Raw genomic sequence first — 13,863 nt, 5'->3', positions numbered from 1 at the left:
ACAACAGAATGAAGAAAAAGAACGAAAAAGGGCAGAGAATGTAGGTGAAATCAGCAAATCTGTTAATCCTTCATACCGCATTGGTTTAATCAGGCGACACATTACTGGTTTTTTACAAAAATGGGGTGAACATGACCATGCTGGAAGGTCAGCATGCAGCTCACTACATTTGATATGCTCAGTGATTTTCATGTAAACAGACATGATCCGTCGATGAGGTCAGCTACTAAAGTCAGCAAGTCTGACATGCCCAATGAGTACAAGTGACATAATGTGATAATGGCTGCAAACTTTTCTAAACTTTATTTAAGGGAACAAAAACAGGTGTAACTCATTCTTGTCAGTAGAGCCCTCCCCCATACTGCTAGTGTCTGCACACATGCTGAGAAGGTTCCGGAATCCCAACTGCCATCTCTACACTGCATGACCTTCCCCCACAATGGCATCTGTGGTGTCCAGGAGAGACAGGGTTAGATATTGATTGGACCTCTAAACTACCATTAATAGGACAATATGAGGCTGACAAACATTCATATGCCGTCTCTTCATTTGTCTCTCTTATATTTTTTGCTTTGTTTTTTCTATATGCAGGTGGAGGGTCAATCAAAATACATGAAGACAGGGACACCAGCCCAACATCTTAGAAATCTAAACCTAGTTATTGAGAAAAATGAAACACCTAAGAAATACAAGTGAAACATTAGAAAATGTAGAAGACATCGATTTCAGAATGCTGAAAGAACAAGGGAATTGTGTCAGTCACAGTAATGCCAGAAAACCAGAGAAGTTCCTGCAGAAAAGCCACAACCAATTGTTCAATATATGTGACTTTATCAATTAAAAACTTAGAAGTAATTTAAATGTTGTTTTTTCCATTATTTATGTGCATTTAGCATTAAAACTTTAGTTACATAAATGTATTCATTTTCACACAAAGACAGAAATTTGAATATCGAAGGAAGGAAGGAAGGCAGGTTGGTAGTCACCAGGGGAAAATTTGGCTTTTTATAGAAGCTCTTTAAATAAATACATAAATAGGTTGGTAGGTACACAGATGGATAAATACATAATAAACATACACAGTCAATTTGGTCTGAGTACATACCACAATCACTATAAATTAAGAAAAATAAAAAGAAATAAAAAACTTTTGACTTGGCTATCACTGACACAGTGAGGTATTTTGCTGGTGTATTTGCTGCTGGCATAAAGCAGCCCCAGTCGCATTTCTTTACAAACTTCTGTTGAATAATTTCTTGGTTGAAAATCCTCAGTGTTAGTGTGCCAGGGAGAGCATGTACAGCACTGTTCATAATGGCACACAGTTTTGCTTTAATTCTCTATTTCGCTACAACCTCCAAGGGGCTCACAAGAAGAGTAATAACATAAAATTTTGGATTTTTATAGAAAAGAAGTCTAAAGTCTAAGGCAGGTATTTAACTAGGATTACCCATTGACTTATTTCATTTAAAGTATGCAACCACAAACTACTGCTTTGAGTATACCCATCGTAATAGCCTAGCACTGGGGCAACTCCAGCTGCCAGTATTCCTTGTATACTTTTAAGTTCAGAGGAAGATTTCTGCATTCATCTGATTTTATTTAGGTTTCTTCTTTAACCAAAAATTATATGTTAGCAGCATAAGAATAAACGAATAAATCAAAATGTGGGTTTTTAAACAACTCAGACCCTAACTTATGACCACTGGAACTCAATACAGCCCATTCAACTACCATTAGCCGTGCTATATTGTTTTATATTATTTTTTGTACTATCTAACCAACTTCATGAGTTCTATATTGGTTGTCTTCCACATGCCAGGATGCACCACATTCTTTTACTCTGAACATCCTTGTTGTAACATCCTTGCAAGTTTGTACTTTTACTTTTCTTTTAGTACTGTATCCCTTTCAGAAATGTTGTTCTGTATCTTGTCTTACATCCTTCTGTTCATTAGAAGTATTTAATGCTGTAAGAATAGTTCCGTTTTTTTGGTCCAGTGCCTCCTGACACACCGGTATGAGAAAACCCCACCATAAGATATACCGTTCAATGCTTCTTCATGTCTAGTTATGCAAGATATCAGGCTTTTTGGGGTTCCCTTCTATTTTTGGCCCTACAGACTTGAAAAAATCCTCATTTTAGGACATTTTTGGATCATATTATGTGTAAAAATTACACACTAAAATTTAAGAGTAAACCAATAGGTGTCTTCATCAAAAATGATCAGAAGAACTTGAAAGAACTTGCATGCCACATCAACCAATCCCAAAGGTTCACCCCCTCCATTACACAAACCTTTGAAAAAATATTGATTGGTAATACAGTACAGACATGATACGTGTAATTTTTTGCTGTATTTCGAGTATTTTAAGGTCAGTGATTACAAATATATTATTTTTGACCCTTCACTAGGGATCTAGCCCTCTATGGACCTATATCAGAGGGTGAAAAATGAAACCTGTACAATCGTGAATATTTAGACTTTAAAAATCAAGCAGTAACAAAATTTCTTATAAACACTAAAGTTTAGGACAGCTTATGCAATTTCAGACATTGTTCAACTTTGGATTGATACAGATTTTAGACACATGTATTTTGTCTTCCTTTATTTTGCAAGCATAGCATATTGCTATTACAAGCACTTTTAGAAGGATTGCTTCTGTGCCCATTATGAATCCTGATATTTAAAGGAATAAAAAGGCCAAAGTTCTAACGAATTGTTGAATTGATTAGCTTTACAGCCTTGGCAGTCATTGATTTGCATATTAAATACTACATATTATACCCATTTTTTTACATGGTAAAATTTGGAGCATTGTATATTAATACAAATGTGAATAGTCTGTGAAATTAGAAGAAATTACAGAAAATTATCATACATTACTTTTGTGCGGTTTGCATATATTTATCCAATATACGTACACATATTGAGTGTGCACAGGTATACAAGGTTTGGGTGTTCCATTTACATGTTCATCTTGGGTAGCAGTAATTTTTGACTCAGTCCTGTATAAATCTTGGCAAAACGTATTAGCACTTTCCTTAATTTCCACGTCCACATGTTTCTAATACTGTTAATACGCATCTTTTGCAAAAAATAGTTCTGGAACTGGCTCTACGTTATTTTAACCAGTAACATTTTAACGTGTGTCTAAGTACTATCAACTCCAAAAGTTAACAGATAAAAAAATACAAATCAACAGCTACTGTGGTAAGACCAGGGTCAGACGTATAGAAATATTCAAATAAGATATTTAAAACCTTTGCACCAACAATTAAATTATGGATCCTGCACCGACCAAGTCTCCACAAGTATAGAACCGTACCTTGTCTAGTGCTCAAATATTAAACTATTAAGCAGGACGCACACGCCCCCATTACGTCAGCACGCCGACGTCAGGCCGCGCACTGTCAGCTCCACTAGGCTAGTCCACGACGTCCAGTGCAGAGTTGGACGGTGGTGCATGGAGATTCTTTGCAATGTAACGGAACAAAATCAGGAAAGTGCCAGAATAGTTTATTCTGTGGAATACGATTTGTAAACGCGATCTGTAAGGAGCCGATTCAAATCAGCTAAACGTACAGAAGGAAACGAGGAAAGAGTGAAAAACATGCAGAATTGCAGGGTTTAAAAGTTGGTATATGATGACAACCACTCACCAGCCTGGCTCCTTCGAATAATCGCAGTTTACTTAACATACTGGTGGAGACGAGCGGCATTGGGTCCGACAGTAGAAAAAAAGCGCAGCAGTCTGACAATGTTCTTCTGTATTTTGCAGCTGTCGGGCTACTCCTCTCCCCGCTAGCCCTTAAAATGCGATAAGAGACGAAATGCAGTCGAGCCCGCCATGCATGACCACAGGCGAGCAAAGTGAGGGATTCGCCTGGAGCAAAGGCCGCCACACAGCTCACAACCCGGTTGTTGTTTGTGGAAGACGCTAACAAGCACTTCCCCTCAACGTGGCGGGTGGGGCCGTCCTCGACTTTCCCACGCCTGTCTCTGTTACGTTCTCTTTGTTGGAGGCTTTACCTGTCAGCTTTACAACACAACCAGCATTGAAGCCATAATCCTTTAACGTTTGCAAAATGGTAATGCTGGACTCTGATGTAGAGTAAAATGCTGACAGTATAGTTAATTGCGGGTAATCACACAAAACTTTTTCAGTAGAGGAGAAATAACTTAGTACGTGACTGGCTACACGCCGTCTGCGCTCTTGTGCTTCACGTCTCGTCCGCTATGTAACAGATGCCAAATTCAAGGATAAAAATTCCCTACTCAGAATTAAAGATGACGCACAGGAAAACATTAGAAACTCATTTTAAAAATACTTTTAGCCAAGGCTAATGCTGATTTTCGTACAATTGTAGATTGCAGTCTAAAAGCCATTTCCCGGTTTACAGTGTTGTTACATTTTAAATAATATAGTAATTACAACAAATAGACGTCTAAAACTGTAGTGTTTAAACATACGTTTACAGGACAAATAAAGATCTATCTATGAGACTGTAAATTGACGAATATTTGTGACCTACATGTAACTTCCTTAGTTTGTGTCACTTGTAATTATTTTGAGTGGTCCAAAACTTTGTTTGGTGGCCTGTCATTTATACACTTTCTTTGGTGTGTTCCTAGGAATCATCCAGCAGTAATCCAATCTGCATTTACACTGAAATCCCAATGTCCCTAGCAGGGCCGGATTAAGGTGGGTGCTATTGATGCTGCAGCTGTGAATTTCCCCTTGGGATTAATAAAGTATCTATCTATCTATCTATCTATCTATCTATCTATCTATCTATCTATCTATCTATCTATCATTAGGCCCATTCCTGAAATAGTCCCAGATGAAAACAGACGAGAATTTTCCGGAAGCTGAACGGTTTTTCTTTGCTATATTAAGCTCAAAATAATTCTTAGAATGAAATTTGGAGTCCGACTTTCGTATGCCTAGACACAGCGTTACTTATACAGTTAGTATTGTTCTTTGCGCTGTGATGTAACTATAACATTGTGTTTATTGTTAACCGAAGATTTCAAGTTAATGCTACCAATTTTACGTTAAACAGTTTACTTAGTAATTTAGCTGCGCTTTTTTGCAATATCTTGGGGATTCTTGCCACCTTATCATTGTATTGTAAGTGCCATGTAGTACATTTTTCACCTTGAAAGTTAGTTGTACAGTAAAAATCGATGTGTATTTAAATGGTTATCTGTAAAGGTAAAACTAAAAGCTGGCCTGCGGGCCCGGCATGGATGTTTAGAATTTTTTAAATCCTTGACAGGATTCTGGTCTATTATGAAATTTAAATCGTGGAAAAATTTTTGCCCTCAACAGCCTGAACTGAGTCACTTTAACCCAATGTCTCTGCAAATTAATTTTTTCTTACTCTGTTTTGTAAGAGAATTGCAAAATTTTGTGTATTTCATTGTTAAGTTTTCTGCATTAAGTGCACTTTTCAGACAATTGCTATTGAATGTTGATGTTACATAGTTTGTTGTTAATCTCGAGTTGTTACGATACTACGTCGTTATTATTATTCATGTTCAATAACGGCTGGCTGGTTGCGTCGCAAGCAATTAAGGCTCCTTGGTCGGTCTGAGTGCGCATGTACAGTGAGTGTCGAATGCACATGCACCAATGGCAAGACAAAATAGGCCTTTTTTTGTGCTGCAGGATCAGGCCCAATTTCGCCTTAATCCGGCCCTGGTCCCTAGTACCTACTTTCCACGTTCTTGATATGCTGAAGAAATATTTTACCCCACTTTTCAACCACTGCTCCAAGATTTTCAGGGAAACAGTCCAAATGCAAATTTTTAAAAAGTGAAGTTTGAGACGCATGTTGCAATCCATAGGTTCTTCACAATTTCCTTATAATTTGGATCTTTATTGTTACCTAAATGATGCTCAAAAAGTGTCCTCTTTCAATTTAGCCTCAGACAAACTCAGAAACATTTGACACAAATGTATAAAACAGACCCCATCTTTTGATAGGGCCTTGACAAAATGCTTCATTAAGCCAAGCTTAATATGAAATGAGGGGGAATGAATCCACAAAACTAGGTGTGATGATGTTTTTGGCAGCAAGCTGTTGCTTTTCTTCTAGCTAGCCGCTCCTTCTCAACCTGGTGTTAATTCATGATTCAGCTGTCCCACTCATAGAGGAAATGGGAGTTCTAAAGGCATCACATGTTTCTGTTTGCTACTATGACTCATCTCTGTGTTCAATTTCCTCAATGTTCTAACCTTATTATCAAATAAAATAACAGTTTTGCTTTAAACACAGATTTTGAAAATATTAAATTCAAACAATTATTAAAATAACATATTTATATTTTTATTAATTCTAGTGAGAAAAACTGTAATTGTTTGCTTAAAATGTGTTTAATGAAAAAATGTTACAAATATATGCAAAAAATAATGATCAAAGCAATGTTTTTTAAGTATACCCAATGTACAATTAAGCTTATGCATTATGCATACATTTTTAGTTTGTTGTTACATAAATGGCAATAAGCTACCTGTTACTTTGCCAGACAAAGTTTTTAATAATTTGTTAATTAGGCAGTTTGTCTACAAAGTGCAACTATAAGGGAACAACATTACTATTACAGCAAAGTCAGTACTGCAGGAACATTTGTACCAAATCAAAGAAACCCAGCCGAGCTTTCATCTCATAAAACAGATGTGGATAGATTTTAGATATACAGTACTTTTTATTAAACCTTACGGAAAAATTGTCTTTTTTCAGCATTACCTTAGGAGGTCAGAGTTTAGAGTCAGCCCCCTGGAACAATTATGATTAAGGGCCTTGCCCAATGGCCCAACAGAGTAGGATCCCTTCTGGCAATTAACAGGATTTGAACCAGCAACTTTCCAGATACCAGCTCAGATCCTTGAACTCAGAAACTAACTTAACTTTTTGGGATTTATGCCCTATCCCAAGAGCTCAGGGAAAACCCACAGAAAAGCACACCAGAATGACTAAAAAGAAAGAAAACTTCTGACTTGGTAGTCACAGTCACAGTGAGGTATTATGCAGGCATATTGCTGTTGGTATTGTGGTTGGCGGGTGGAAGGACAGAATTTAAATAGTTGAAATGTTTGGGACACCAACCGTAATAAGAAAAAATTAACAAAAAACAGCACCAATGTGCTATCCCAGTCAGGGATTTCTTCCTTCTTAGGGATCTTTCGAGAGTCACGTGCTGTTCGGCTCGTTCTGGTCTCCTGGCAAAGGACACCTTTCTCTTTGCTAGCGCTTCTTTTATATCCAAAACTTCAGAAGGGGCGGGGTTAAGTACCCTTATCGGGCGGCTTCTCGGACCTGTGAGGGAAGAAGAACAACAGGACAAAGTCACCGGTAGCCCCCCTCTTGTTTCGGTGGTTTATTGTGTGCCTTTTCCCGGCCCTTAGAGGAGTCCTTCAACGCCCATGACTGACAGTATAAAGGAGCCCCAGTAGCATTTCTTGACACACGTATGCTGAATAATTAGTTGGCTGAAAGTCCTCAGTGTTAGTGTGTCAGAGAGAGGATGTACAGCATTGTTCATAATGGTGCTTTGCTCAGTTTTGTTTTAATACTCTCCTTTGCTACTATCAGAGGACCAGAATGCATCCCATAACCGAGCCTGCCATTTTATTTAGCTTTTTGATTTGGTGGGCCTGTCCTGAAATGATGATATCAGCCCAGCACATCCCTGGATCAAAAATCACTCTGGCTATCATAGAGCTGTAGAAAATGTGGAGAATGTCACTATCAACATTAAAGGAGTACAGTCTCCTAAAGAAAAATAGCTTGCTCTGCCCCTTTCTTATGTTGTTCCTCAGTCTTCCAATATCAGTCCAACCTGTCAATGATGTGGATTCCCAAGTACTTGTAGAGGCACACCACCTCTACATCCACTCTCTGAACAGTGACTGAATTTAGAGGCTGTTTGATGCAGAGAAAGCCAATATCCAGTCCCTTGGTTTTGCAGATGTTAAGATATACACAATTCTCTTTTCAGCAAGAAGCAAATTCTACACCTGACTTCTACACTCTGCCTCATCCAGCTTATCCGTACACCCTATAAGCGGAGAATCACCTGAGAATTTCTGCAAGTGACATGATCTGGTGTTATTTTTATAGTCAGAGGTGTACAGAGTGAAGAGATAGGACTGTTTCTTGTGGTGCTTCAGTGTTGGTGACATTAATATCAGAAACAAAGTCCTTGAGTCTCACAAACTACAGTCTGCTTGACAGATTGTCCATTATCCAGGACATCATTGGCTCATCCACCTGCATATCTCTGTGCTTACTCCTTAACACAGATGGTTAAATGGTAATAAATCACTTAAGAAATCAAAAAACAAAATCCTCACAGTGCTTCCAGTTTTGCGCAGGTGAGAATAAGCTTTGTGGAGCAGATAAATAACTGCATCTCACTCCAATAATAGCCTAATAGGCAAAATGCAGTGGGTACTGTAGGAGGACTCATATAGTCCAGGACCAATCTCTCAAAGGTCTGAGACATGCCACTGGTCTGTAGTCATTAGGTGAAGAAATGTCTGCCTTTTTTGGAACAAGAACAATACAAGATGTTTTCCTAAGCAGAGTCACTTTGTGGAGCCTTAGGGTCAGACTGAGCAAGTGAAGGAGGACATCACAAAGTTGGTCCACACAGGCCTTAATAAAATGAGGACTGAATCCATCTGGTCCTGCAGCTTTTCCTATTTGTAGCTTCCTCAGTTGTCTACTTACTTGGTCTTCAGTTATGCACCACCCATACTGATGGTCATAGATGAATTCAACACTGGCCATTCCAGTGGATGTGGTGGGAGTGGGTGATGTAGTAGGGATGGTGTGGAGAGACTGGTCATTTGAAGAAGGTGGCAGTGGTAGTCAAAATATCTTTAAAAAATTGGTTCAGGGCATTAGCTTTGTCCTTAACCCCTTCTAGCACCTGAGCTCCGGATTGCATGAGTTCAGTAATTATGCCCAGTCTTTTCCAGACATCTTTCCAAACATTACTTACATACAATAGACACTTAGTAGCTCTTTTGCTGCTATAACCTCCTAAAATTGTTTCATGATGGAATGATGAAAAGATGTCTGTTAACATAGGTTCACTCGGCTTTCCACTATAACATCTTTCCATTTGAGTGAAGTTCTTGGGGTGGAAAAATTCAAAATTTCTGTAGTTTTCTGCTTTTTTCTATAAATGAAAGGTGTCTAGTTTTTTACGGTTTGCTTACCTGTTACCTGGTCAAGACAATGGATGGATCAACTCTGCCTTGCATATAACTGTGAAAACCACTTAAACAATAACATTTTGTCTCCTGAGCAAAAAAAGGCATCTTTCAAACCTAATAAATATAACTCCCTAGCTATTCTGAAGGAATTAAAAGAGAAAAAAATACTGATTGAGAGCAAACAATGTGTAGCAAATATGTTCATTTTGTGTTGTTTCCACCCCAACTAACATTAAGAAAGAGGAACACTACTATTTGTCAGCTTAAAATATACTACAAATAATGTTCTGGACAACTTATGCCATAAAACGAACATAAGTTATTTTTTAAAAATCTGTTTTTTTGTTTCAAAGTGGTGCTTTTCACTGAGTCTGATATCCCATAGTTTGTGGTGGAGAAACTACAATTTCAGAAATTGATTCGGCACATAAAATTCTGTGGCGTACACCACTTTTTTTTGCACAGGAGGAGTTTGTTTCAGATCGGGCTTATTATTTTAGTCTCTGCCTTTTATGTTCTGTATGTTGCTTTATTGTGTGATAGTTACACCTATCTAAATGAAACTGCTTTTCACTAAAGATATCTTTGTAAACGAGAATTCTTAAAGGATTTCACTTTTAAATGAATGTTCTTTTCATAACTTTAGGGTGCTACAAGCTACAGGCTATGATGATAATTCTGCAATGTGGTTCTAGAGTTAATGCTGTAAAGCAGCGGTGTCAAACTCTGTTCCTGGAGGGCTGCAGTGGTTGCAGTTTTTCATTCTAACCCTTTTCCTAATCAGTGACCAGTTTTCACTACTAATTAACTTTTTTTCCCTTTATTTTAATAGCCCTGTTTTTAAAAATTCAGTCCTCTGAATTTATTCCTTTCTTCCATTAAATGGCAGCCAAACAGAAATGAGATGTGAAACGAGCCAACAGATGACCAGCTAAATTGGGATTTCAGACTCCAACCAGTCTCTTAATTAGCAGCTGATTCTTGCCATTAATTAAACCCATTATTTAATTCCATGACTTGTTGCTGCTCTCATTCTGCCACAGCAGACATTTCCGAAACTGTTGATTTTTCTGTTTTTTCTAAGAACACCCTGTGGAGAATGGCCAGCCGTTTATCGCCGGCCAATACCCCCAAGCCACCAGGTGGAGCCCTCCTTGCAGCATGGAGGTCCCCAGAAGACCAGCAGGGCATCATGGACAATGGAGTTTTTATGCACAGCCCTGCTGGATGCCATGGGGCCACTAGGGATGCTGCAGGGAGGAGTAATGGATATTTTCCCTACGCCCGGAAGCACACGTGGACAAGAGGAATAACGTGCTTCCGGGGTGAAGAAAAGAACTTGTACCTGACATTTCCGGGTCAGGAGATATAAAAGACTGTGGGAGCTCCCAGACGGCGAGCTGAGTTGGGAGGCAGGGTGGCTAAGCGTCTGGGAGTGGAGGATTGGTTTTTTGATTATTGTTATTGGTTTATTGGAGAATTGTGGAGAGGAGCGTGCTTTGTGCACTTTATTATTATAATAAATAATTATTTGGACTTTTATCTGGTGTCTGACGTGTGGTCCGAGGGTACAAGGGTGCGAGAAAACCTTAATTTGTCACAACCCTCACAATGTTTTGGTGACCTCAGAGATCAACCTTGCAGAGACCTTCACCTTTCTTTATTTTCAGATATTGTGTGATGGGCACATGTGAGCTGGTCACGTGGCGGCTTGTATTGTGTCTCATTATTGTTTGGCTGCTCATTAAAGAAAAAAACATCTAAGGGGCCTGAGTCAAGACAATTAAAACTAAGGCAAAACAAGTTAATTAGCAACAACAACTAGTCACTAATGAAGAAGATTGTTAGAATGAAAACCTGCAGCCACTGCGGCCCTCCGGGACCGGACTTCGACACTCGTGCTGTAAAGTGTATGTTGTGTGAGTTCTTTTTACTACTAGGGGCATTTGGCACTATTTCACATTTTATACATATTGCAGCTTTGAGAAAAAATAGAGTTCTGTTCCCACGTTTAACAACTGTGCTTGTTACATAAAGAAAATGGGCCAAATGGTATTAAAGCAGCCATCTTTTTTATATTTTGCCACGTGTGACCATTAATCATTGAATTAAAGTTCTTACTTCTTCTTGTTATCCTTGTAACAATAAAAATAAAAAGGCAACTAAATAAAAACTGAGATTGTAATTGTGAATGTACCAAAAGGGACAGGAAATAGAATGATAATACATACAATAATGTAGAGTGTCTAGGTCAAGTGGGGTAGTATTTCACAAAACCCAATGTTAAAATATAGAAGTCATCTTATTAACATGCATCTATCATATGGTCTGAATACAGCGTGCAATACTGTATTTCATGGAATTCTAACCTTGATAGATTATGGAAAATAAAACCACAAAGTACCTCTGTCTTAGAATCACTACAAGGCTTTCTTCTATCCAAGGTCTTGAAAGTCATTTAAAGAGTCTGGCCCAACCAACAAGGTCAGTCCATCCCATTAAGTGTCAAACATTCATCCATTTACTGAACCTAATTAATCTAATTTAGTCACTGGGGTGGCAGCCTATTTTGAAACCAATAGGTGCAAGGCAGGAAAGAGTTCTTGGTAGGACACATTGATTGATGCCACTTGTGCAAATGTTTAGCATATGTAGTGACTGGTGAATGGACTGCAAAGGAAACCGCAAAATAGCTGGAGCACCAGCTGGGCTACACCTTTAACTATAGGCTTCAAACCAAAGAAACAAAAAAACAAAGGCAGTTCAGTCTCTGAACATAAGAATCAGGCCCAAGTTCGGCCAACAAATTAATCTTAGGCAAATAAAACAAGAAGGGCTTCATCAGTGGGAGCTCCATCTCCATTGCTGATAGGTTCAAAATGAGCTTCCATCTTCCAGGCTTTGTCTGTTTTAATTGTGTCCTGGCCAGAAGTGTTGGAGCCTGCTTTTAGCTGAAAGCAGGGTTAGGCTTCCTCCTTTGGCTACCTCTCGAAACTGTAGGTGAAAAAAGGAAAAAAGTGTTAGCAATAGCACAGCCTCTTGTCCCAGGGTAGTACTGCTTAACTCAACAGAACCAGGAAGGTGATCCCCAAGCACATATGTGTGCACTGAATATTAAGAAAATGTGCAAAAATCCACACAGGCAATGATCGGAATTTAACACAGTTTTATGGTGCTGTGAAACTGCAATTCCATTCATCCAATTTCATACTTACTTATCTTAAGCAGTGACACAGGAAAGCTGGAGCCTATCCCAACAAGGAATCCTGACCAGTAGTTCACTGTGCCCGAACCCATTAAAACCAATCATTTACAGTGTGTACTAACACTGGAAGGGTACAACAGTCATGCAGTTGTTAAGATTCAGGGATTGAATCCCACATTGTACATGTGGACCTTGTAGACTTCTTCCCTTCTGCATGTGTATTTTCTTCTGACTGCTCCAGTTATACTCCCGTGTCCCCTAAGACATGCATGTTACGTTCATCTGTAATTGTGTGAGAACAACAACAACAACAACATTTATTTATATAGCACATTTTCACACAAAAAGTAGCTCAAAGCGCTACTTAGTGATCCTGACTTGGATTAAGTGGTCTAACTGAGCAATATATTTTGAATTATGTAAAAGAAATATATTTTGAATTATGTAAAATAAGGGTGGCGATTGCTACTGTCTCAAAGCTTCAGAGTTCAGGGTTCAAATACCAGCCAAGGTGTTGCTTATGTAGATCATGCATACTCTCTCTCTTTCAATGTGGGCTTTTTGCAAGATACTGTGGTATTCCTCCCTTTCAGGATACATGCATGAGTGTGCCCAACTATGGACTGGCTACCCTTCAAAATTGATCACATCCTTATATCAAAAGGCCTCCATTGCTTTGAAGCTGACCTGGGTAAGTGAGCTGGAAAATGCCATAGGATCATAGATAAAAATAGAATGTTGTACACTCCACATTCTATGCCAAACATATCATGCTCCCTTTTACCATGTTTATTTGAAGTAACCAATATTATAATGATCTCAACACTTTTAATATTGGAGTAACAAAAATAAAAGACCAAACACTATGTGCCTGTAAGTTCCATTTCATACGTTTTCCAGCCATGGTAAACGTATCCTTAAAGCTATAAGTCATTATATTTGGTGGCTGCCCATGTTTGAAGTTACACTTTCCATTTTATTACATAAATCAAATGAAAGTAGCCTTATATCATAGCTACAACAATTAGTACAAGTTCAGTTTTAGGTATGCATAATTTTACTTTAGTTGTAATAGAAAAACAAATCACTTGATAAAATTACTTTAAAAAGTTACTTTTCACTCATTTCATCGTGTATATTTGCATGCAAGAACTGTTCAAATGGTTCAGGAATCCTTGAGAGAAATAGTGAGAAAGAGAGAAAAGGTGACACAATGGAAGCTCGGCTAATAGATTAGATAGATAGATAGATAGATAGATAGATAGATAGATAGATAGATAGATAGATAGATAGATAGATAGATAGATACTTTATTAATCCCAAGGGGAAATTCACATAATCCAGCAGCAGTATACTGATACAAAAAACAATATTAAATTAAATAATAATAAAAAATGCATATAAAAGCAGACAATAACTTTGAG

At 38.2% G+C, this 13,863-nt stretch overlaps 1 protein-coding gene across 2 annotated transcripts in view; it reads right to left on the bottom strand.

Annotated features, from left to right (window-relative positions):
• LOC120539053 (carnitine O-acetyltransferase-like) overlaps positions 1–4,128 on the bottom strand; it is a 43,615-nt gene extending 39,487 nt beyond the window's left edge. Inside the window, exon 1 of one of the 2 annotated variants that reach the window (XM_039768763.1) lies at positions 3,665–4,128. In XM_039768763.1, coding sequence (XP_039624697.1) covers positions 3,665–3,724 — 60 coding nt within the window. In that variant the 5' untranslated portion in view covers positions 3,725–4,128. The remainder of the gene's footprint in view (positions 1–3,664) is intronic. The other variant, XM_039768762.1, reaches the window with a different exon arrangement.
• Positions 4,129–13,863: the final 9,735 nt, after the last annotated feature.

Source organism: Polypterus senegalus, chromosome 11, assembly GCF_016835505.1.
Source record: "Polypterus senegalus isolate Bchr_013 chromosome 11, ASM1683550v1, whole genome shotgun sequence".
NCBI classification, from domain to species: Eukaryota; Metazoa; Chordata; class Cladistia; order Polypteriformes; family Polypteridae; genus Polypterus; species Polypterus senegalus.
This window is presented reverse-complemented; position numbering and strand designations above follow the sequence as displayed.